Raw genomic sequence first — 26,221 nt, forward strand, 5'->3', positions numbered from 1 at the left:
ATCCCATATCTCTTCCCTGTTGACTCCTGTTTCTTCTTTTATCATGCCATCAGACAAGTCATTGTCCTTATAAATGCCTTCACTGTATTCCTTCCAACTATCTGCTCTCACGTCTACATTTAATAGTGGAATTCCCATTGAACTTTTGATGTTACTGCCCGCGACATTAATTACATCGAATGTTGTTTTGATTTTTCTGTATGCTGAGTCCGTCCTTCCAGCAATCATTTCTTTTTTCGATTTCTTCACATTTTTCATTTTTCATGCAGGCATTTCACCTCAGCTCCCCCCCCCTCCCCCCCGCCCGCCACTTCGATGAACATTTTGTCTCCTTCCTTCTTTCGTCGATCAATTGAAGCATTTTTTTCAGTTGCTAATGGTTTCTTTGCAGTTACCTTCCTTGTACCTATGTTTTTCCTTCCAAATCTTATGGTGGTCCATTTTTGAGATGTCCATTTCTGTTCAAGTGAAGTGCTACCCAGTTGTTCATTATCGCAGTATCTATAGCCTGAGAGAACTTCAAGCATACCTCCTCCCTCCATAGTACTTCTGCATCCCACTTCTTTGCGCACTGATTCTTCCTGACTAGTCTCTTAAAATTCACCATACTCTTCATCATTATTAGATACGCCTTACAGTCCAGTATCTGATTTCGGAATCTCTGCCAGCTCATGATGTAATCTGACTGAAATACTTCCATATCTAACGGCGTTTTCTAAGTATATCACCTCGTCTTGTGATTCTTGAACAGAGTATTCGTTGTTACTAGCTGAAATTTGCATCTGAAGATGTCGTTTAGTCTCTCTCCTCTCTCTCGTTCAGACTACCAAGCCTTATTCTCCCGTAATTCTTTTTTCCATTCCTTATCCTACAACCGCATCCCACTATGCCTTGTCTGTTAGGTTTTCATCTCCCTTTAAGCACTGTATTATCCGTTAATTGTCTTCACATACATTTCCCATCTCTATCTTCGGTTTGCGACGTCGGGAGGATTATCTGGACTATTATTGTTGATACTGTTTTGTTTCGATTCTGATGAGAACAACTCTATCACTCAACTCTTCACAGCAATTGACACTCTGCCCTGCCTTCCTATTCATAACGAACCCTTCTCCCGTTATGTCCTTTTTATGCTGCTGTTGATTTTACCCTATACTCGTCTGACCAGATATCCTTGTATTCGTTCCATTTAACTTCATTGACCCGCAATATATCTAGATTGAGCCTAGATTTTCTAGCTTCCCTATCACGTTCAAATTTCTGACATTCCACGCCCAATCTCGTAGAACGTTATCCTCCTGTTGGTTATTGAATCTCTTTGCCATGGTTACCTCCTCCTTGGCAGCCCCTCCCGGAGATCAGAATGGATTCTCTTACCAATGGAGAGACCATCATAATACTTTTTCAGTGACAGGTCACATGCCCTATGGATACACATTATGTGGCTTTAATGCAGTGGTTTCCATTGCCTTCTGCATCCTAATACCGTTGCTTATCGTCGATTCTTCCGTCTTTTAGTGGCAGTTTCCCATCCCGAAGCAAAGAGACCTGCAGAACCTGTGCCCGCTCCTCCGCCCTCTTTGGCAGAACGACGGTGAGTTCTTTTGCCAGAAGTTTCGAACCCGGGATCCAGAACGTTTTGACTACTAGTGAAAGGCGGTACACTTCGGCTACAGGTACATGTTAAGTTATATCCGTTAAATTCGTATATTGATTTTATGTCTTTTACGTCTGTGCACCGAGTCCTGGAATTTGATTAAAGTGATCACGTTCAAACGGTTAATTTTTCCTTGAAAAAATCTGAAACATAAGCCATATAAAGGAGTTGGTTGCAGTCCTGTTTTCATTTAGTATAAATTCTTCTTATTCTGTTTGTTATTTCATTTCCCTGTCTGTAGTGAAATCATCCCGAATATGTTAATTGTTAACAAAGGATGTCTGCCTTATAAAATTTTGTCGAGTTTCCAGAATCCGCTGGATTTTAAACCACTTGAAGCGGCTGAAAGCTCGAGAGATTTTTTATCAGTACATGTGGACGCGAAACCATGTATTGATATATTATCATGCCTGCTTTACTTTCGACTATATTTCTGCTGAAGTCAATGATACAGTTATTTAGGTATCGCTGCATCACTGGCCGAACAACAACTTGCTCATATTTTACACTTAGTTACATCTGCAAACTAGTATCAAGCGAAAAAAAAAATGAATAAGTAAACAGCACTCATCACGTTGCGTCCAGAGATTTAGCAACGCTGATCTTCCTCTCGGTAACTGGCGTAGCCTCTTCGAACACAAGTGTAAACAGCATAAATTATCTGGACAAATTTCTTGTACACAGTACAGACGAGATGGACAGACGAAGTGACTCATTTGTACTAGGGATCGGGAAAATTATGGCAACGATAACACCTAGTCGAACCAATTACTTGGAGTCGTTGAAAAAATATTAAAAAGCTTAAAATAATTTTATTGATATTGATGAACATAGATGAAATGGCAGACAGCCAGTCCTGTTCTAAAAATTAACGTTTTTAACATGGTTTCCCTTCTGGGCCTATTATTGCTTATCGGATAAACGTAAGCTACTCTACTCTGATGTGTGTCTTCGGTACTTCGCATTCTCCCGCAAAATGACCCAGTTGCTTTTAAAATTTGTTTTCAACATCTAGTATCACATAGAAACATGCAGATGTGAGGAGTAGAGTGCATCATTCGCAAGAATTTCAAGACAGAGTGCAAGAAAAAACAGTTATCAATTGCAAAAGGAATTTATGCTCCCATAAACAAGATTTCTACGAACAAAATATTACTCATACTTAGTGACATCAATGTACGGTCGACACTATGAGACGCAGGCAGAACAGACAGGAGGGGACAAATAGTAATTGATACAATAAATGAACGCAGCATCTTTGTTTTAAACAAAGCAGGACAAACACCTACTTACTTAATGGAGGAGGATCCAGCAATGTTGACATGTCACTAGCAAATACGAAGTCCATAATATACGTTACAAATGGGAAGACTAGAAAATGCCACATGCAGTGACCGCAACGTCACACTCACCCACACAAAAACATACATGGAGACACAATATTCACAAGAACAAAAGCAACGACTTCTTCTAAACAAGGCTGACGTAAAAATTATGGGATATATTTGGAAGAATTTTCCCTCCATCCAGGCAATGGTTGTTTTGACTATAAGGCTCACATCACGACGGACCTGCTTCAAAAAGCACAAAAATTAGTTGTCCCAAAGATCGACTGTGCACCGAAACCGAAACTCCACTGGTCAGATAAGACAACAAAACTAAGGAATGGCGCTGGAGACAAAAGGGAACATTACCAAAAAGCAAAAACAGCACGAAGGAGGGTAGTAAGATTGGGACTATATCGTGATGCAAAGCAAAAACATAAAAAGAAATTAGGCACGACCTGACACGATCACTGGTACCATTTTGACAAAACTTCGCTACAAAACAATACATGGGGGAACCATTTAAACTTTTAACAGATTAGGTAAAGACGCCGGCAACTCTTAGGCCCACGGACGGCTCTACTATAAGGGGCTGGAAATATCCAACACAGTACCTGCTGAGCAAGCTTCTCCCTGATGACGAAAAGGCGAATAACCAGCAACATCGCACAGACTTGCGAATACAAATGAAGAACACCTACATAAATGGCCCCATTACTGTCCCATTCCCCCAAGAAGAGGTAGCGTTAGCAATAAAACAATTAAAGAATAGGAATCCCGACCAACATGGCGTACACTCAGAGACACTAAAAAATACCATTGCACATGGCACCCTCTTTCTATCAGAGTTACTGAATGAAGCACCGCTACAAGTGGAGTCCTTGCCATCTCTCCAAAATATCAGAGGATCGCGACCCAAATGACCCAAAAACTGACAGGCCCGTGTGCCTCTTGAACGCTTTGGCTGAGGTGCAGGAGAGGATCCTGTGTAATCGACGACAGTCACACAATACGTTGTTCAGCTATAGTCCAATCAGAATGGTTTTAGACCAGAAGGCTCAGTAGACGATGCCGTTAACAGCGTTCTGGAAATAATACAGAACACATAAGAAAAATACGCAGTAGTAAAAGTAATAGATATAGCAGTCGCCTTCGACAATCTCTGGTGGCCTGTCTTGTTCGCACTGCTACGAGAGATGCAGACATCAACAGTCTTATGCAATAGCTTACTCGATTCTTCAAACATAGGGTAGTGTATGGCTAGCAGGAACACAAAAGGTTATCAAAAAAGTAATCAAATGCCCATAAGGCTCAATCTGTGGGTCAGTTTTCTGGAATATTGCCATTGAACCCCTCCTAAACAACCTGCACGAAGTTGATAGGGTGAAGGGTACAGTAGCCTATGCTGATAACTTGCTGGCAGTAGTAACTGCAAACTCGAGAACGGAACTCTAAAGCAAGGCTGCACTCTTTATAAAAATAAGTTCCTGGTTCAGCCATAAAAAGCTCACAATTGCGGCAAACACGACAGTATATTTACTGATCAAAGGTGCCCTGCATAGAAAACGCACAATTAGACTGAACAACATTAGCACACATACGAAAATAACAAAATACCTGGGCATACACCTCGACGGACGACTGACATTCAACGAGCACGTAAGACTTACAACTGAGAAAGCGACAAGACTAATGCACAAACTCGCCAGACTAAACTCAACTTATTACAGATTGCTATTACTGACACTGCAAATGTATCATACAGCCGTCTTTGAATCTATAATGTGTTTCGCAGCGAATTTCTGAACACATCGACAGTCAATCACGACATGAAAAACTATTGTGAGGCGTGGAAAAAGATGTGTATTGCTCAGAATATCAGGGGCATTTGGCACCACGTCTGTGGAAGCCCTATGCATTGTACTTGCAACATACCCTATTGAATATCCATTAGCCACAGAGCACCAGCATACTGGCTTAAAAGGGGAAGACTGGATGAGGTGTATGAGATACCACGGAAGCATATTATAGAAAAACGCCATTTAAATATTTGGAAGGTTGAGACATGGCGAAAAGAATGGGAATCATCTGACTAGGACCGTCGGGTTTTCTCCTCCTTCCTGAATATCCAGGAATAGTTGACGCTGAGACACGTTGACCCAAGTCGCGGGCGGGCCATGGCCATGGCCCATACCCTACACACCTGCACCACTGTGGCCTTAGTCAAAGTGATACGTGTGAATGTGGACAACGTGGATCCCCCGAACACACAAAACTGAAATGTGTCACTCACATGTAAGGCCGCCGACGTCAGAAATCGAAGACACAGGACAAGCTTTAAGAGATCCAGAGCATGCTTAACCGCATCACTGATGAAATACCGAAAGCGCTACACACGACTTATAAGCAGCCACAACCATATACAAGATCACTACACCAAACACAACCTACACCGCAACATGATGCGTGGGAGAACAGATATCCAAACACTGGTATGGTAACAGTTGAAAGTATAGACACAGATGACATGAAACTCCAATAACACCAGATTCGTGAACGGCCAGCCGGAGTGGCCGTGCGGTTCTAGGCGCTACAGTCTGGAACCGAGCGACCGCTACGGTCGCAGGTTCGAATCCTGCCTCGGGCGTGGATGTGTGTGATGTCCTTAAGTTAGTTAGGTTTAGTTAGTTCTAAGTTCTAGGCGACTGATGACCTCAGAATTTAAGTCGCGTAGTGCTCAGAGCCATTTGAACCATTCGTGTACGGCATAGTAGCGGATCACACGACTGCAACAATACTGCGTGTAATACAAACATGGAATTAAATAAGTTAGTTGCACAAGTAAAACAAGTAATTATGTAGTTCCTTGGATCATTATTTTCAAACATGTAAATGTGTAATTCATGAAATGTATAAGACACAAACTGTAAAACATGTGAACGTTATAAAATTGTGTACAAACGTACCAATGCAGTATAATAAATACACAAACACGCAACATAGATAGGAAGCGCACTTTAGGGAGATAAGGCTCGAGGTCACCTCCCCAGGTTCCTCTCCTGCTTACGGAGCGGTTAGGTGGAGGAAGCAATTGTAGTAACAAACAGTACTGTCCAACCTTGTACACAAATCACGTAGAGTTAATATCACTACACACGCACATATAGTAGTAGCTATAGAAGAACAGAATGAGCTACATTAGGTGAGACAGGCTCGAAGTGTTTACCAAAGCCCTCCCACTTGTATCAGCTAGGTAAAGGAACCTATTTTACTATTTAAATCTTTCCTTTCGTGTATTATTTTCTTCTTAAGAATATAGTAATGTTTTTTCCAATTCTACTTTATGGACGGTCACGCCGGCCGGGGTGGCCGAGCGGTTCTAGGTGGTACAGTCTGGAACCGCGAGACCGCTACGGTCGCAGGTTCGAATCCTGCCTCGGGCATGGATGTTTGTGATGTCCTTAGGTTAGTTAGGAAGTCGTTCTGAGTTCTAGGGGAGTGATGACCTCAGAAGTTAAGTCCCATAGTGCTGAGAGCCATTTTTGGACGGTCACTCTGGAATTAATAAATAATAATAATAATAAATTCATGTGGTAAAACTGTAAATACACCGTTCTGGTTAGTCGACAAAATCCCAGCGTGGTCTTAACTTGACGCGAAGGAACATACTGATGACATGTACCGTTGCAGGCTGCGTGCACAAGGTGCTGTAAAAGTGACACTACCGGCATGTTTTCACAGCCAATTTGCCCGGTTTCTTCTGTCATCCTGATATGTATACAAAAACATTACTTTTACCTATTATTTATATTATAGTGATGTAAAGACAGGAGGAACTACACCGACATGATAAACATACGAAATTATTGCAAGGAATGTCTCCTAGTCTTTACACATGTCGACAAGAGCTTATTTAACTCCTGGCTAATGAAATTAAATACTATAGCGATATCTAGAGATCAAGTTCTCATCGATTTAGCAAAATATTTTTAGAGATAGTATGAAAACTGTGTGCTCACAGGCTGTCTTTAAAGTTCTTGAGAAACGCACGACGCTTGTGCCACCCTGTACCGTAACGGTTTACTGCTGCTAGTTTCCCAGGTGGATGTCTCCGTATCTCCCGCGGGAAAACTGTTACGCTTGCAGTGACGTCTACCGTTATCTGGAAACCTATGCCGTTACAGCTACGTACAAATCTTCTGTCCCAACACACTGTTCTCCAGTTTACAAGTACTTGCTGCTTTAATCATTGTCGCTAACGCACTTATACAATGAATTTGTGTGTCTATGTAATACGTGCTACTTTCACTTCTTTCAAAGGCTTGTAAGTCCACCATGACAAGGATACTTAGGAGGAAATAGCAGGTCACCAATTTCGAGTGTTAGATTAGGTTCACATACAGTTTTGAAAAGCAGACTGGAAAACTCACGGATCCATTTAAAGGTCATATGCGCTTCCCTAACGCCGCAGCCTGAATTATCCGCCTGTGATAGTTTCCAGTTGTTGGACAATCTGCTTCATTATAACTTAAAACTCTGCAGAGCGTTTATGAACGGTCGAGGGCTATCACAAGAAACCTTATATTGAAAATGCAGCAGTAGGAATAAATACGTTGCTCTAAAAACTGAAGCATCCACCTGGCTGTTTTGCGAAACGGAAACTGCTGGTGCCTCCGTGGCAGTGCCATTTATACAGTGCGTATCATAATTAATGGCGTAAACGTATATTGTTGAAAGTACGCGACACTAGACGAAAAAAGTCTCAGTAAACATATGGTTGAAAATTCATACCTTAAGAGCTACTAGCAATTTTTCATCTCGATACAGTGAAACAAATCTCTTCTACTGCAAGTTCTCCGCTTCCCGTGTTTTGGGAAGTGGTGGTATGGAACAAAATAATAAAAAACGTCCAGCAAAAATGTACTCTAAAACGCCTACCTTAAAAGTTACGAGCACTTGATCATTAGAAGAGTTGTGTTTCAAAGTAGCAAAGATAAGCAAGTGCTCATAGCTCTTAAGGAATGCATTTTAGAGCACATGTTTACTGGACTTTTTGTCTTGTTTTGGTCCATACTACCAGTTCCCAAAATACGGAAAGCAAAGAAATTGCAGTTTAAGAGATTTGTATCACAGTATCGAATACGAAAAATTGCTCGTATGAGATATGCATTTTCGACCCTACGTTACTGAGACTTTTTTGCTTGTAGTATCGTGTCCTTTCAACTGTATGCGTTTACGCCATTGATTATGATACACTCTGTATAAAAAGTTCAGATATTAACACTAATAAACGTGGTGACGGCATTTTTCCACTATTCGTGAACGACTGGAAAGATTTTGTGGATGTCAAACATTATTTTGTGAGATGCTGCCACACAGAGACATCATGCATTTAGACGAGAACTAATTGCAGTATTTTAAGATTACCAATTCCTAGGTTTTGCACAAGGGTTTTCCCTGCAGCATCATTTACGAAACAGTTTCGAAATTATTTGTGCGCGTTGGTTGATTTGCCAAATTCATCGTCTTTCGGCTTTCACTAGATAGAATATACGAACTTGTCCAATTTTATTTCAGTAGCAACCTTTTAAATGGTGAAAGGTAAAGGATTCCTGGCGTATTCCGACGACCGTTAACCTAGGAGACAGCGCTCACTGACTGGAAGCCAAACGTGCATATAGGATAAACTGAATCTCTTCCTTCGTTTACAATGCAGAAAGAATCTGTGTCTGTATCGTAATGCTCCCTGTAATATAATTCTACGTGGCAGGGAGTTATATCTTCTAGCTTTGAACGACATGAATGTAAAGACTGCTGCGGATAAATTTATCGTTTCCTTTCTTTTTTGCCCTTTCAGGAAACTTACCTAGAGCAACTTCTTTTCTGATATTTCATCCTTTCGATGGCTAGTCCGCACCATTCGAAATGGATATACACAAAGATTGTTTGTGCCTTGCTCGGGCGCAGATCGCTATGTGTCTAGTATGTACAGCGTTTCTCGTGACCATTACAACGCATTGTGAATAAGATACTTCACGCACAGTGATCAAGGTGACATGCAGATTCTATTATTAAATTTGGGGGATAACTCTTAGATAACCATTGACAGCTGCGCTGTGTAACTTTCCATTTTATGTTTTGGCCCTGCGCCATAGTAAGCTAAATTTGAAGAAGATGGTCATTACACGAGTATAAACGTCGTAAGACTTGCCAGACGCCAAAATGTTTGCATAGAACTATTACAGTAGTTACACAACAAAATTAAGCTTTGAATAAGCTACAGTTGAAATGGTTTTCTTCGTTCATTCCCCCCTCCCCTTGCTATGTCCCCTGAAGCATGAAAAACTCACAACAGTATTGGTAAGTGACTAGAATAGGGCCAGTGGGTACTTAACGTGTTCCGCTCAGGACTGTTGCCACCGCGTGCCGTGCGGTATGAGGGAACAAAGTAAAGCGTGTAAGCTGTTTGTGTTACGCATAAAATGAAATAGCAGCAAACAGACGATGTATTTTGAATACATTCGGAAGAGAAATTTAAATATTTCTGTAAACGTGATTACAAATACGATGGAAAGACAGCGTCGCAATCCATGATGTGTTCAGAAAACACTGAAATATTTCTCTGCCCTCTGCTGCTACGCAATTGATCTGCGCAAGCGCAATGAGTAAGTGGATCAATGGTTTTGAATTAAATAATGGGAGGAGATATGTGGATCAATGCTTTTTAAGTAAAGCATGGGAGGACTGCCATGAAATAGGATCAAGAAATGTAATTGCATGTTGTTTGAATGCTGCGAATAATTAGATAGAAAAAACTAAGTCTAACAAATTTTATTCATATGGATTGCAGACTAATGTATCAGCCCGCAAGGCCATAAACCAACAGTGGCTCTTGTTGATTCTGCTTCCTCCGCACATACTCAAAGAGGTAGCTGTCAAAGAAAGTTTTGCACTACCTCGCGCCGTGGAGGGACCCTTCAGTGGAGACCCATGTACCTTCTATCGTATTTATATGGGCACTTGTCCCGGGATCCTTGAAACAGTTTATGATTCATCTGAAGGTGTAGGAAACCATTTTTCAAGCATCTGTTCTTTGAAAAACAGTCGGAAGTAACTACTGTCCTGGCAAAATATTTTCTTTAATAAGTTTCGAAATAACTGCTTTTGAGTGTCTTGGCACAACTCGAGGGGAAAAAAAAAAAAACCTCGTACATACTTCGCTGTATAGCTCCAGACATCCATCGTCGTGTTTTCTTGTTTCCTCCGTCAAACTTCTTTCCGAAACGTGATTCGTCGATCTCGACAACATCTAGTTTGTCATTTTGTCTGTGGCAAATCTGCACGCAAACTTCTCAAAAGAATTGTCGCCAGTCGACCAGAGTTTGCTTCGCTAAATCTAATTCTCGAGATATAAATTTATATTGGCTTTCATAAACCCATAAGCACGTGAATGGCAAAATCATGGCAATTTGTAGCTTACTGCATGAAAAGCCGGAATTCTTTCTAATACAACACTTCGACAAGTGGCTGCTTTGGTACATTTTAGACTCCACCAGTACAAACTTTACACTCAATAATTATTTCACTCCCACATTTAATACACTTCCATGTCTCTGCAATTAATCCGTGACCCATACACCAACGAACGTCGTCTCCATGTATAATTAAATCTGTTAAACCATTCGCTGACAATCACGGAATACGACTGTAAACTCGCTAACACACAGAAAAACAGCGAACAGGAGAATGGTTTCAATTTCGGTTCTAGAAATACATTGCTTTATCCTCGCCTCTCACTTGTTATTTGAAAGTATTATCCCATTACCTACGCGAAACTGACGCATTGCCAATTTATGAGCAGTAGATGAGCGCCGCCGTGAATGCCACTGGCCCTTATCTAGACTTTCGCCAACAATATTATTAAAAGATAAAATTCATTGCGAGTGAGCTGCACTTTGGACCAGGACCTTCAGGTCCAATCAAACACCCCCCCCCCCCCCCCAAAGCTTAATAAACAAGACAAGTCATAGCCACAAACAATGCTTACAACAACCATGTATTACAAATACTCAACCAAAACAAGCAGATAACGCAAATACAAAAAAAAGAAAAAAATGGAAAAGAAAACAACAGACGCTATAGCACATACGGAAACATAAAACAGTAACACAAACGGAAAGAAATGGTGCACTTTCCAATACAAACACAAATCAACACATACTATAGCATGTATATTAATGAAACAGGGATTACACATTGCTTACAGAAACACACACCAGTCAAATTTACAAACAAAAACAACAGAGAAACTAGATAAATACCAAGGAGGACGTGTATACCACTTAGAATGCCAAGAATGTGAATCAATATATCTTGGGATGACAGAGAGAGCTTTTAAAGTAGATATAAAGAACATATAAGAGGAGGAGGAGATTAGTGTTTAACGTCCCGTCGACAACGAGGTCATTAGAGACGGAGCGCAAGCTCGGGTGAGGGAAGGATGGGGAAGGAAATCGGCCGTGCCCTTTCAAAGGAACCATCCCGGCATTTGCCTGATGCGATTTTAGGGAAATCACGGAAAACCTAAATCAGGATGGCCGGAGACGGGATTGAACCGTCGTCCTCCCGAATGCGAGTCCAGTGTGCTAACCACTGCGCCACCTCGCTCGGTCAAAACATATAAGAAGCTCGAAGTATGAAAATAATCATTCTACGTTTGCTGAACACCCGATGAAACAGGGACATGAGCCATTCATCATGGAACAAGACATGAAAATTATTAGAGTGAACGATCACAACAAGACTCCTGACATTACATGAATACTTTCACTTACAAAGAACCCTTCCAATGAAATCGAAAGTAATCAGTGGCCAAATCAATACAAGAAATAACTCACTGGTCATGTTAGGAAATCTGAAACATAATCAGAGTAAATAATTAAGGAATCTTCCTACCCTTCTCTCCCTGTCCCCCTCCCCCCTCCTCCACTCTCTCTCTCTCTCTGTCTCTGTCTCTGTCTCTCTCCAATACACACACACACACACACACACACACACACACACAAATGGAAAAGCTCGGATGACACAGAGCACAAACAAAAGATGAAAGACGGGTCACGGGTCACGGGTCGCGCGGCTTCCCCCGTCGGAGATTCGAGTAGAAGTCAGTCCTCTCTGGAATGTGTGTGTGTGCGCTTAGCGTAAGTCAGTTTAAGTTAGATTAAGTAGTGTGTAAGCCCAAGGACCGATGACCTCGGCAGTTTGGTCTCATAAGAACTTACTACAAATTTCCACAAATTTTCCAAAAAAGACGAAAGATAAACACATTGTGACTGTTGGTAACACTAAACACTGTAAACACACGCATGTTGATCACAAAATGCTAAGTTCAAGTTATGTGTTGTGATAAATGTGGGGGAAATGGGCCAGGTGGAATATGGGAACCGAATGAACACATCTCCAGGACCACATACATGGACTAACGACACTGGGAAATCTTTACACCGAACGATACTTGAATCTCATGAAATTTGCGCTACAAAAGTTGTTTTCAATTTGAAAAACGAGAGAAAAATATGACAAATCTAACATAGTAACTATTATATACTACGTTTATTACGTATATTAAAAGAAACATGTATTACAGGCCATTGAATATGCTAAATAAATAAAAGAAGCGAAACGCGTACGGCAAAAGACAAACTGCCTTTCATTCAGCTGCAAAGACGGAACATACCTCGACGAATTTGAAGTAAATAAGAAACAGTTTTGCAGAAGGGTGGGAAAGAATAATTAAAATCATTATTCGTAGGTTCACAAGTGATAATACAAGACTCAAAAATATTAACCGCAGTAACTAAAGAACGCCGGCCAGTGTGGCCGAGCGGCTCTGGGCGCTTCAGTCTGGAACCGCACGACCGCTACGGTCGCAGGTTCGAATCCTGCCTCGGGCATGGACGTATGTGACGTCGTTGGGTTAGTTATATTTAAGTAGTTCTGAGTTCTATGGGACCGATGACCTCAGATGTTAAGTCCCATAGTGCTCAGAGCCATTTGAACTAAAAAGAACAGTTTCACGATATTAAATAACAACTATTCGAATGGGTCAGTCCCCACAGCCACTTTGTTGTTGTGGGTAAATTTGAAACATCTTATATGCGTCGGAGTCATAGGCATAACAGACTCTTTTGCTTGCATTCTTACGGCTTGGACACTACATAAGAAACTTGGGCAGTACCCGTGCGCTTTTCTACGGTTTGCTAACATCAAAATACAGCTACAGAAAGCCTTCACAAACAGCAGATGGAACACACTGGGCATCGGTCAAGAGCGGCGTAGTTTCGAGCTGAAATACGAGGATCACGCTACCCTTAGTAGGCGGTGGCAGTGTACTCACGCGCACTTGCTGTGGCCACGAAGGCTGCGAAGACGGCGACCGCGCACGATCGGTAGGCGAGCCCTGCTCCTCGTCTGGCCATGGCTGCGCTGTGGGCTCTGCACACGCACTGGCGGCCCACGGCGCAGAGCTCCGTTATAAATGGGCGACGGTCGCAGCCCGCTGACACACACCGCCCGCGATTCCGACACCAAACCAATAAATAGCTCTGCGGACTCCCCCAGACAGCGCGGCCTTAAGGGTTAATCTCACGCGACGCACTGCAGACGTCGTGGACACGGTAGGCTACTGCTCCGATAAGTACACAGGCTAAAACATTATTCATGCTTTCACAGAAAATTATTTTAAATAGTTAGTTCAGGAGTCCACTCTAAGTGTAATTGGCTGCAAAAACAAACTTGACCTCTTACCAACAAATAGTCGTTAACAGACCAATATAACAAACAATCGTGAAGAGATGGGGAGCATCATAACGGTTGCAGAGATCACCAACCACACGGTTGCCGTAGCGAGACTGAAAACTGCAACATTCAAACCCACAAAAAATAAACTAGAAGTATATCTCTTTAAAAAAGAAATATAAAAATAGGTTGATGTCTTTCTAGAGAAAGTCTCCACTCCTTCCAATCTGACTATGTAAGCGTAGAACACATGCGGTCTAATTTCAGAGAAACAGTATCGACAGCAACTGAGAAACATATCCGAAACAAATTAATAAGAGACGGTACTGATCCCCTATACCACACTAAACAGTTCAGAAAACTGTTGCAGAATCAACGAAAATAGCATTCCAAATTTAAAATAACGCAAAATCACCAAGATTGGCAAAATTTTAAAGACGCTCGAAATTTAGCGCGAACTTCAATGCGAGATGCTTTTAATACACTCCTGGAAATTGAAATAAGAACACCGTGAATTCATTGTCCCAGGAAGGGGAAACTTTATTGACACATTCCTGGGGTCAGATACATCACATGATCACACTGACAGAATCACAGGCACATAGACACAGGCAACAGAGCATGCACAATGTCGGCACTAGTACAGTGTATATCCACCTTTCGAAGCAATGCAGGCTGCTATTCTCCCATGGAGACGATCGTAGAGATGCTGGATGTAGTCCTGTGGAACGGCTTGCCATGTCATTTCCACCTGGCGCCTCAGTTGGACCAGCGTTCGTGCTGGACGTGCAGACCGCGTGAGAAGACGCTTCATCCAGTCCCAAACATGCTCAATGGGGGACAGATCCGGAGATCTTGCTGGCCAGGGTAGTTGACTTACACCTTCTAGAGCACGTTGGGTGGCACGGGATACATGCGGACGTGCATTGTCCTGTTGGAACAGCAAGTTCCCTTGCCGGTCTAGGAATGGTAGAACGATGGGTTCGATGACGGTTTGGATGTACCGTGCACTATTCAGTGTCCCCTCGACGATCACCAGTGGTGTACGGCCAGTGTAGGAGATCGCTCCCCACACCATGATGCCAGGTGTTGGCCCTGTGTGCCTCGGTCGTATGCAGTCCTGATTGTGGCGCTCACCTGCACGGCGCCAAACACGCATACGACCATCATTGGCACCAAGGCAGAAGCGACTCTCATCGCTGAAGACAACACGTCTCCATTCGTCCCTCTATTCACGCCTGTCGCGGCCCACTGGAGGCGGGCTGCACGATGTTGGGGCGTGAGCGGAAGACGGCCTAACGGTGTGCGGGACCGTAGCCCAGCTTCATGGAGACGGTTGCGAATGGTCCTCGCCGATACCCCAGGAGCAACAGTGTCCCTAATTTGCTGGGAAGTGGCGGTGCGGTCGCCTACGGCACTGCGTAGGATCCTACGGTCTTGGCGTGCATCCGTGCATCGCTGCGGTCCGGTCCCAGGTCGACGGGCACGTGCACCTTCCGCCGACCACTGGCGACAACATCGATGTGCTGTGGAGACCTCACGCCCCACGTGTTGAGCAATTCGGCGGTACGTCCACCCGGCCTCCCGCATGCCCACTATACGCCCTCGCTCAAAGTCCGTCAACTGCACATACGGTTCACGTCCACGCTGTCGCGGCATGCTACCAGTGTTAAAGACTGCGATGGAGCTCCGTATGCCACGGCAAACTGGCTGACACTGACGGCGGCGGTGCACAAATGCTGCGCAGCTAGCGCCATTCGACGGCCAACACCGCGGTTCCTGGTGTGTCCGCTGTGCCGTGCGTGTGATCATTGCTTGTATAGCCCTCTCGCAGTGTCTGGAGCAAGTATGGTGGGTCTGACACACCGGTGTCAATGTGTTCTTTTTTCCATTTCCAGGAGTGTAGTTCCCACAATGAAACCTAACCTTGCCTCTAAGTGTGATAGAAAACCCGAAGACATTCTGGTCCAATGTATAGTACGCAAGTGGCAAGACGCAATCAATAGCTCCACTGCTAGATAACAATGTTCATGTCAGTGATGACACTGTCGCTAAAGCATAGTTATTAAACAGCCCCCACCACCCTCCCGAAATTCCTTCACCAAAGAAGAGGAGGAAAATATTCCAGAATTCGAATATAGACGAACCCGACAATATGAGTAACATAGAAGTAGATATCCTCGAACTGGTGAGGCACCTTAAATCACTTAATAAAAGCAAGTCTGCCGCTCCAGATTGTATAACAGTCAGGTTCCTTTCAGAGTATGTTGGTACAGTAGCTCCATATCTAGCAATTATATACAAGCGCTGGCTCGTCGAAAAACACATGCATAAAGACTGAACAAGGCACACAAACCCTAAGAACCTGAAACAGGAGTAATCCACTAAATTAGAGACCCATATCGCTAAAGCCGCTTAGCAGTAGGATTCTGGGACGTATACTGTGTTAGAATATTAAGAATTATCCAGAAGAAAAAGATTTACTGACAAATAGACAAATAGAATAACAAAATATTATTCTTGTGAAACACAAATAGCTCTTTGTTCTCACGAAGTAATGAGTGCTATCGACAATCGACGCCAAATGGATTTCATATTTTTAGCTTTCCAGAAGTCTTTTGACACCGTTCCTCACAAGCGGCTTGTAATCAAATTGCGCGGCTATGGAGTACTGCCTCAGTTGTTCTACTGAATTAATGATTTCTTGCCAGAAAGGTCACAGTTCGTAATAATCGACGGGAAGTCATCGAATAAAACAGTGGTAATATCTGGCGTTCCCAAAGGAAGTGTTGTGTTATAGGCCCTCTGCTGTTCCTGATCTGCATAAGGGACATAGGCGACAGTCTGAGCAGCCTGTAAGGATACGATGGGAACCTACCTGTGGGCTCATGTTGTCTCTCGGAGGGTGCGCCGGTGGTCCTTAACCTGAAAATTTCCGTGATAGGATTGTATCTATTAATAAATAAAAAAAGAATTGCAGTGTTTTTTTTTTCAAATGTTCACACGAAATCACTTCGCATGTTTATTTACGGAGTTTGAGTCCTAACGTTAAAGGCCAAGCCCCTTCTTTTTTTTTTTTTTAAATTACTAGTCTTCTAACTCATTCGATGCGGCGCGCCACGAATTCCTCTTCTGTACCAACCTCTTCATCTCAGAGTAGCACACGCAACAACATCTTCAATTATTTGCTGGATGTATTCCAGTCTCGGTCTTGCTCTTCACTTTCTGCCCTCTATAGCTCCCTCTAGTACTAAGGAAGTTCAAAAATGGTTCAAATGTCTCTGAGCACTATGGGAATTAACTTATGAGGTCATCAATCCCCTAGAACTTAGAACTACTTAAACCTAACTAACCTAACGACATCACACACATCCATGCCCGAGGCAGGATTCGAACCTGCGACAGTAGCGGTCACGCGGTTCCAGACTGTAGCCCCTAGAACCGCTCGGCCACTCCGGCCGGCTACTAAGGAAGTCATCCCATCATGTCTTAACAGATGTATTATCATCCTGTCGCCCTTTCTTGCCAGTGTTTTGCACATTTTCTTTTCCTCTTGGTTTCTGTGCGGAAACCTCATCATTCCTTAGCTTACCAGTCCACCAACTTTTCAACATTCTTCTGTAGCACCACATCTCAAATGCTTCGATTCTATTCTGTTCCGGTTTTCCCACAGTCCATGTTTAACTACCACACAATGCTATGCTCTAAGCGTATATCCTCAGAAATTTCTTCCTCAAATTAAGGCTTATGTTTGACACTAGTAGACTTCTCTTGACCAGGAACGCCCATTTTGCCAGTGCTAGTCTGCTTTTCATGTCCTTCTTGCTCCGTCCGCCATTCGTTATTTTACTGCCTATTTATTTCGTAACTGATGTTAAGCTACTCGCTGTTCTTATTTGTGCTACTTCTCATTGCTTTCGTCTTTCTTCCTTTTTCTCTCAATCCATATTCTGAACTCATTAGACTGTTCTTTCCATTCAGCAGATCATGTAATTCGGCTTCACTTTTGCTCGGGATAGCAATGTCATCAGCGAATTGTGTCATTGATATCCCTTCACCTTGAATTTTAATTCCATTCATGACCCTTCATTTATTTCTATCATTCCTTCTTCGATGTACAGACTGAAAAGTAAGAGCGAAAGACTATATCCCTCTCTTACATCCTTTTTAACCTGTCACTTCGTTCTTGGTTGTCCACTCTTATGATTCCCTCTTGGCTCTTGTACATATTGTATATTAACCGTCTGTCCTTACAGCTCGTCCCTGTTTTTCTCAGAATTTCGAAAATCTTTCCCATTTGACGGTATCGAACGGCACTCCCGTAATACCTTTTTCTGCAGCTGTTGATATTACCGTATATTAATCTGACCAGAAATCTTTGTCTTCTTTCCATTTCACTTCACTGACGCCTACTATATCTAGACTGAGCCTTAGACTTTGCTTTCTCAGATTTTATAGGTTCCCTACCACGTTCAAACTTCTGACATCTCACGCTCCGACTCCTTTCGTTGACTATTGAGTTTTTTTCTCATAGTCATCTCCTCCTTCATGGTCCTCTCCAGCAGATCCAAATGCAGGACAATTCCGGAATCTTTTGCCAACGGAGAGATCATCATGACATCTTTTCAATTACATGTTACATGTCCTGTGGATACACGTTATGTGTCTTTAATGCGGTGGTTTCCACTGCCTTCTGTATCTTCATCCCGTTGATAATTGCTGATTCTTCCGTCTTTAGGCACAGTTAACCATCCCAAGGACAAGAGTGTGTCCTGAACCTCTTTCCGCTCCTCCACCCTCCTTGCCAAGGCCGTTGGCAGAGATAGGGTGACTTCTTATGCCGGAAGTCTTCAGCGGCCAGTGCTGATTACTAATCATAATTTAAGCAATTGCTGGTTTCGAACCTGGGACACAGGACGTTTTGATTACTAAAATGTAAATGCCGTGTGGCTAGGGCCTCCCGTCGGGTACACCGCTCGCCTGGTGCAAGTCTTCCTTTGGTGTCACCGCCAGACACCACACTTGCTAGGTGGTAGCCTTTAAATCGGCCGCGGTCCGTTAGTATACGTCGGAATCGCGTGTCGCCACTATCAGTGATTGCAGACCGATCGCCGCCACACGGCAGGTCTAGTCTAGAGAGACACCCTAGCACTCGCCCCAGTTGTACAGCCGACTTTGCTAGCGATGGTTCACTGCCTACTTACGTTCTCATTTGCTGAGACGATAGTTTAGCATAGCCTTCAGCTACGTCATTTGCTACGACCTAGCAAGCCGCCATTATCAGTTACTATTGATATTGTGAATCATGTACCGTCAAAACCGACGTTCATCATTAATGGATTAAAGTTAAGTATTCCACCAGCTACGTCCGTTTTTCTAACTTCTAATTTCCGTGCCATGTTCCAGACCTCACGCCAGCCTGCGTGAGCTAAAACGCGTGCCTTTCGGCCTCCTCTAGTAACACGGTGTTGGCTCTCCTGCCAACCACAACACTTCCGAGTTCTTCGGCGACTTGCGTGTCAACGGGAATGAAACGATGATAAGGACAACACAACACCCATTCCCTGAGCGGAGAAGATTTCCGACCGAGCCGGGAATCGAACTCGGGCCGTTAGGTATGACAATCCATCGCGCTGACCACTCAGCTACCAGGGGCGGGCGTTCCAATTACTAATCAAAGACGCTACCCCTGCACCACAGGTGTAACCTTCACGCATCATTACAGATCAAAAATGTTTATGCAGGTCTGCTTGTACTCACACTTGACGGATAACTTTCAGTTACACTCCGCCAAAAGGATGACAGTCATGAATTAATTGTCACACAAAATAAAGTACAGCTGATCAACAAATTGTCTAAAAGGCACACAAAATGACGACAGTAGCTCGCTAACATGGAAGTATTAAGGAATGACGAGATACGATTGAATTTCTCTAAGGCCATAGATACAGCAATAAGGAATAGCTGAGAAGGCAGTATAGTTGAAGAGGAATGGACATCTCTAAAACGGGCAATCATAGAAGTTGGACAGAAAAACATAGGTACATACAAGTTAACTGCGTAGAAGCAATGGGTAATGGAAGAAATACTTCAGTTAATCGATGAAAGAAGGATGTTAAAAAATGTTGGGAAATTCAGGAATACAGAAATACAAGTCACTGAGGATTGAAATAAATACACTCCTGGAAATTGAAATAAGAACACCGTGAATTCATTGTCCCAGGAAGGGGAAACTTTATTGACACATTCCTGGGGTCAGATACATCACATGATCACACTGACAGAACCACAGGCACATAGACACAGGCAACAGAGCATGCACAATGTCGGCACTAGTACAGTGTATATCCACCTTTCGCAGCAATGCAGGCTGCTATTCTCCCATGGAGACGATCGTAGAGATGCTGGATGTAGTCCTGTGGAACGGCTTGCCATGCCATTTCCACCTGGCGCCTCAGTTGGACCAGCGTTCGTGCTGGACGTGCAGACCGCGTGAGACGACGCTTCATCCAGTCCCAAACACGCTCAATGGGGGACAGATCCGGAGATCTTGCTGGCCAGGGTAGTTGACTTACACCTTCTAGAGCACGTTGGGTGGCACGGGATACATGCGGACGTGCATTGTCCTGTTGGAACAGCAAGTTCCCTTGCCGGTCTAGGAATGGTAAAACGATGGGTTCGATGACGGTTTGGATGTACCGTGCACTATTCAGTGTCCCCTCGACGATCACCAGTGGTGTACGGCCAGTGTAGGAGATCGCTCCCCACACCATGATGCCGGGTGTTGGCCCTGTGTGCCTCGGTCGTATGCAGTCCTGATTGTGGTGCTCACCTGCACGGCGCCAAACACGCATACGACCATCATTGGCACCAAGGCAGAAGCGACTTTCGTCGCTGAAGACGACACGTCTCCATTCGTCCCTCCATTCACGCCTGTCGCGACACCACTGGAGGCGGGCTGCACGATGTTGGGGCGTGAGCGGAAGACGGCCTAACGGTATGCGGGACCGTAGCCCAGCTTCATGGAGACGGTTGCGAATGGTCCTCGCCGATACCCCAGGAGCAACAGTGTCCCTAATTTGCTGGGATGTGGCGATGCGGTCCCCTACGGCACTGCGTAGGATCCTACGGTCTTGGCGTGCATCCGTGCGTCGCTGCGGTCCGGTCCCAGGTCGACGGGCACGTGCACCTTCCGCCGACCACTGGCGACCTCACGCCCCACGTGTGAGCAATTCGGCGGTACGTCCATCCGGCCTCCCGCATGCCCACTATACGCCCTCTCTCAAAGTCCGTCAACTGCACATACGGTTCACGTCCACGCTGTCGCGGCATGCTACCAGTGTTAAAGACTGCGACGGAGCTCCGTATGCTACGGCAAACTGGCTGACACTGACGGCGGCGGTGCACAAATGCTGCGCAGCTAGCGCCATTCGACGGCCAACACCGCGGTTCCTGGTGTGTCCGCTGTGCCGTGCGTGTGATCATTGCTTGTACAGCCCTCTCGCAGTGTCCGGAGCAAGTATGGTGGGTCTGACACACCGGTGTCAATGTGTTCTTTTTTCCATTTCCAGGAGTGTAGGAAGTGTAGGGAAGCTAAAATGAAATGGGTGCGAGAAAAATGTGAAGAAATCGAAAAAGAAATGATTGTCGGAAAGACTGACTCAGCATATAGAAAAGTCAAAACATCCTCTGGTGAAATTAAAAGCAAGGGTGATAACACTAAGAGTGTAACCTAAATTCCATTGTTAAATGGAGAGAAGAGAGCGGGTAGGTGGAAAGAGTGCATTGAAGGCCTTTATGAGGGGGAAGATTTGTTTGATGTGTCAGAAGAATAAACGGAAGTCGATTTAGAAGAGATTGGGGATTCAGAATTAGAATCAGAGTTTCAAAGAGCTCTTGAGGACTTAAGGTCAAATAAGGCAGAAGTGATGGCTAACATTGCATCAGAATTTATAAAATCATTGGGGGAAGTAGCAACAAAAAGACTATTCACTTGATATGTAGAACGTATGAGTCTGACTTCAGGAGAAATATCATCCACACAATTCCGAAGACTGCAAGAGCTGAAAAGTGCGAGAATTATCATACATCAGCATCCAAGTTGCTTACAAGACTAACATACAGAAGAATGAGAAACAAAATTGAGGTTGAGTTAGATGGCGATCAGTTTGGCTTTAGGAAAGGTAAAGGTACTGAAGAGGTAATTCTGACGTTCCGCTTGATCATGGAAGCAAAATAGAAGTCAAGGCACGTTCGTAGGATTTGTCGATCTGAAAATAGTGCAAGATGACCGAAATTCTGAGGAAAAGAGGCCTAAGCTATAGGGATTGACGGTTAATATACAACATGTACAAGAGCCAAGAGGGAATCATAACAGTGGACGATCAAGAGCAAAGTGTTTGGATTAAAAAAGATGTTCGAAAAGGATATAGTCTTTTGCCACTACCGTTCAGTCTGTACACTGAAGCAGCAATGATGGAAATAAAAGAAAGTTTCAGGAATGGAGTTAAAATTCAAGGTGAAAGGATATCACTGATACGACTCGCTGATGACATCCTGAGTGAAACTTAAGGAGAATTACATGATATACTGAATGGAATGAACAGTGTAATGAGTTGAGAATAAGGACTGAGAGTAAATCGAAGAAAAACGAAAGTAATGAGAAGTAGCAGAAATGAAAACAGCGAGAAGCTGAACATCAGGATTGACAGTCACGAAGTAGATGATGTTAACGAATTCTACTACCTAGGCAGCAAAATAATGAGTGGCGAATGGAGCAAGGAGGACATCAAAAGCAGAGTAGCACTGGCAAAACAGGCATTCCTGTTCAAGGGAAGTCTACTAGCATCAAACATAGGTCTTAATTTGAGGAAGAAATTTCTGGGGATGTACGTTCGGAGCGCAGCGTTGTATGGTAGTCAAACATGAACTGTGGGAAAACCGAAACAGAACAGAATCGAAGCATTTGAGATGTGGTGTTACAGACTAATGCAGAAAATTATGTGGATCGATAAGCTAAGGAATGAGGAGGTTCTGCGCAGAATCCGAGAGGAAAGGAATATGTGGAAAACACTGACAAGGAGGAGGGACAGGACGGTAGGACATCTGTTAAGATATCAGGAAATGACTTCCATGGTACAAGAGTGTGGGCTTTCAAATAGATATGATGTGGTGTGATGAAATGAGGTGACCCTCAACTACGTACCCTCTGACTCAACGTTGAAATATTAAAAGTTTTGGCTGGTTTCGTTGTCTGGGGGCTGGGATACGTAGTTGCGGCATTACAGGTCATATAATGATGAGTCTACGGTATACGATAAGAATATACACAAGAATCGAATGGTCCAAGGTTTCTATTACTCGGAAATTGAAAATTATGAATGTAACATATAGATTCATAAATGAAAGATTTAAATAAATAAAATCTGCAGGTGCTATCTTAACGACTTTAAATGATGAGTACGATAGTAGAAGTACTCTTTAGAATGCGTTATATTTCTGCAAAACACTTTTTGGTGTCGATGGTCCAGCAATTAAATAAAATATATGTTGAATAACAGGGAAACAATAGATACCTACTTCACATAATTAGTTATGAGCAACAACTTAGCTCGCAAGATATTCACTTCTGAACGCATTTTATGTCTCCACTGCAGAAGCTACGGAAATCACACAAGTGCACAGGTCAGCACTCCGAAATATTTCTATCTTCCGCACCGCGCGCAAACTGCTTCACTGTCCAAGTCTTTCCACCGACCTTGCGTCCGTCGCGCCGTACCGTCCAGCACTTGCCGTGCCCTATGCTGTCTGTACTCCTCTGTCCTCACTTCCATCCAGTCTCCCCATTCACGAGTGCTGTGACTGGCTGGAGCGCTCGCGCCTTGTCTTCAAGCCACCGCACCCGCACAGACATAATGAAACACAGTCTAAGTACTGGATTTACATTTAAATAACTTTAAATTAAATAAATGTTCCTACTACTGGACCATAAACAGGCTCTAACACACATTATTAGATACATAAACAAATTAAATAAACATATATCAAAGGAATAGAACAAAGGGCAGGCCAGTAGCCTAATGTCTCTTTGCTTTCTAAAACACAGTAAATATTTAACCAATTTATTCATGAATAGTATATATCGGGTATAAACGAAGACATAGATGAATAAATTTAATTATAAGCATGCTACTACCGTTTTTTCGTGTAGCTGTGGAGTACTTATGGCTTGACGCGATCGATAGTAATCGGCCACTTTGACATCCAATAACTCATGTACTACTCAAATTATATGCCTGTAATTTATACCAATTTAGGTTTACACTAATAGCTCTCTAAAGACACGTCGATCGACGAAATTGGAAGAAGCGCTTAGATTTTAGAAATTCGTTTCTGGGTGTTACTTGTATAATTTACTGTCAGATACTAAACTTTAAACTAATAAAGATATTGAAAATCTGATTACACCATCAGAATCATCGTGCAAATAATAGTAATGTACATGTTCCTTTTTGAGGTATCATGATTCATCTGGCTACTATCAATTTCTATACGAACTGTGAAATGTCTGCGTTAAGGTTTCACATAGACCGCCATCTTAGGCACTCCCAGCCTGTCTCCTTCAACAACACAGCGTCACCATGGAATTCCCAGCCACGCAGCTGGACCGGCCATTGCGCCGCGTCACACGGATGCTAAGCTAACGTTCGGCACCACGTGGCTGCTGCCGGGTCGCGACCTGCCGAGAGGCCGCAGGTCGACCACGCCAACACCGAACTTAGAATATATTCAAGGCACCATGACTCGCCTGTTACCTCACAAGAGGGAGCTGTAGAGGGTAAAAACTGTAGAGGAAGACAGAGACTGGAATACATCCAGCAAATAATTCAGGACGTAGTTCGCAAGTGCTACTCTGCGATGAATAGTTGGCATAGAAGAGGAATTCGTGGCAGGCCACACCAAACCACTCAGAAGAGTGATAACTGAAAAAAAAGGGCACAGTGGCATGCTTACAAATGTTACACTCGCAGTCTGACTTTTAAGTATGGCATCCATATTGATTATTAAAATTTGGATATAAAAATTAAACAGTTCTTACTTATGGCAATTACATATATATTACTCATGTCGTTGGCTTCAGAAAAAATAGTCCATCAATAGTATGTTAATATATTCCAGAAATGTGTAGTGGTTTGGTCACAATATAAGCTGAAGGTATTGGCTGACTGAAATCTTTAATTAATTATAGCTTCTGAATTAATTAGATTTGAACTAAAATAAACATGTCTTGGGAATGAGCAAAAGTAGGTCTTCAGTTTAGAGATAATCTATTTTTCTGACACTATTTTTTAGCTCACTTTATTTTTATGGATGCCTTCTAGATCCATAACTTTGAAACACAATAACAATAACGTTGGAAATACATCATTTCCAGCAAAACTAATTAATACAAAACGTTCAGAGCTGTGAATTGCGTAATCTGGATAAATAGGTTTCATAGGGGAAATTGAAATACATTAGTTTGTAAATTCATGTAATATATGCTAAGATGGCGAATTCTGTCATCAGAAGTTATGGGGAGAGTAACAATAAGAAAGGATAAAAAAAGTTGTGTAGATCCTAGCTATTGCGATTAGGAATGTAAGAGACAAAGTAGGGTGGCGGGGGCAAACCTGCTTTGTCACAATCATATTAGACTGCTTGCAGATGATGCTGTTGTATAGTGTCTTGTAAAGTCATCAGACGCTCAAAACCAAAGGAAAATTATGTGTGCGAAAAGTGGGAATTGACTTTAAATAATGAAACGTGCCAAGTCATCAACATGAGTTTTAAAAGATTTCAGTTAGACGATAAATCACACAAATCTGAAGGCTGGAAAATCAGCTAAATACTTAGGGATTACTATTACGAACACGTTAAATTTGAACGATCACATAGATAATTTTGTGGGGAAAGCAAATGAAAGACTGCGATTTATTGACAGAACATTTAGAAAATGCAACAGGTCGTTATAGGTACGGAAAGCTGGCTGAAGCCAGAGATAAATTCTGCCGAAATTTTTACAAAGGCACAGACGGTGTTTAGAAAGGATAGATTGCATGCAACCGGTGGTGGCGTGTTTGTCGCTGTTAGTAGTAGTTTATCCTGTAGTGAAGTAGAAGTGGATAGTTCCTGTGAATTATTAGGGGTGGAGGTTACACTCAACAACCGAACTAGGTTAATAATTGGCTCCTTTTACCGACCTCCCGACTCAGCAGCATTAGTGGCAGCACAACTGAGAGAAAATCTGGAATAAATTTCACATTAATTTTCTCAGCATGTTATAGTCTTAGGTGGAGATTTCAATTTACCAGATATAGACTGGGACACTCAGATGTTTAGGACGGGTGGTAAGGACAGAGCAACGAGTGACATTATACTGAGTGCACTATCCGAAAATTAC

At 43.0% G+C, this 26,221-nt stretch overlaps 1 protein-coding gene across 1 annotated transcript in view; it reads right to left on the minus strand.

Moving 5' to 3' along the window:
* LOC126184198 (CLIP domain-containing serine protease HP8-like) overlaps nt 1-13,460 on the minus strand; it is a 79,440-nt gene extending 65,980 nt beyond the window's left edge. Inside the window, exon 1 of the mRNA XM_049926601.1 lies at nt 13,379-13,460. Within this exon, the coding sequence (XP_049782558.1) occupies nt 13,379-13,460 (82 nt within the window). The remainder of the gene's footprint in view (nt 1-13,378) is intronic.
* Between the last annotated feature and the right edge of the window lie 12,761 nt (nt 13,461-26,221).

This window comes from Schistocerca cancellata, chromosome 1 (assembly GCF_023864275.1).
Source record: "Schistocerca cancellata isolate TAMUIC-IGC-003103 chromosome 1, iqSchCanc2.1, whole genome shotgun sequence".
Taxonomy (NCBI): domain Eukaryota; kingdom Metazoa; phylum Arthropoda; class Insecta; order Orthoptera; family Acrididae; genus Schistocerca; species Schistocerca cancellata.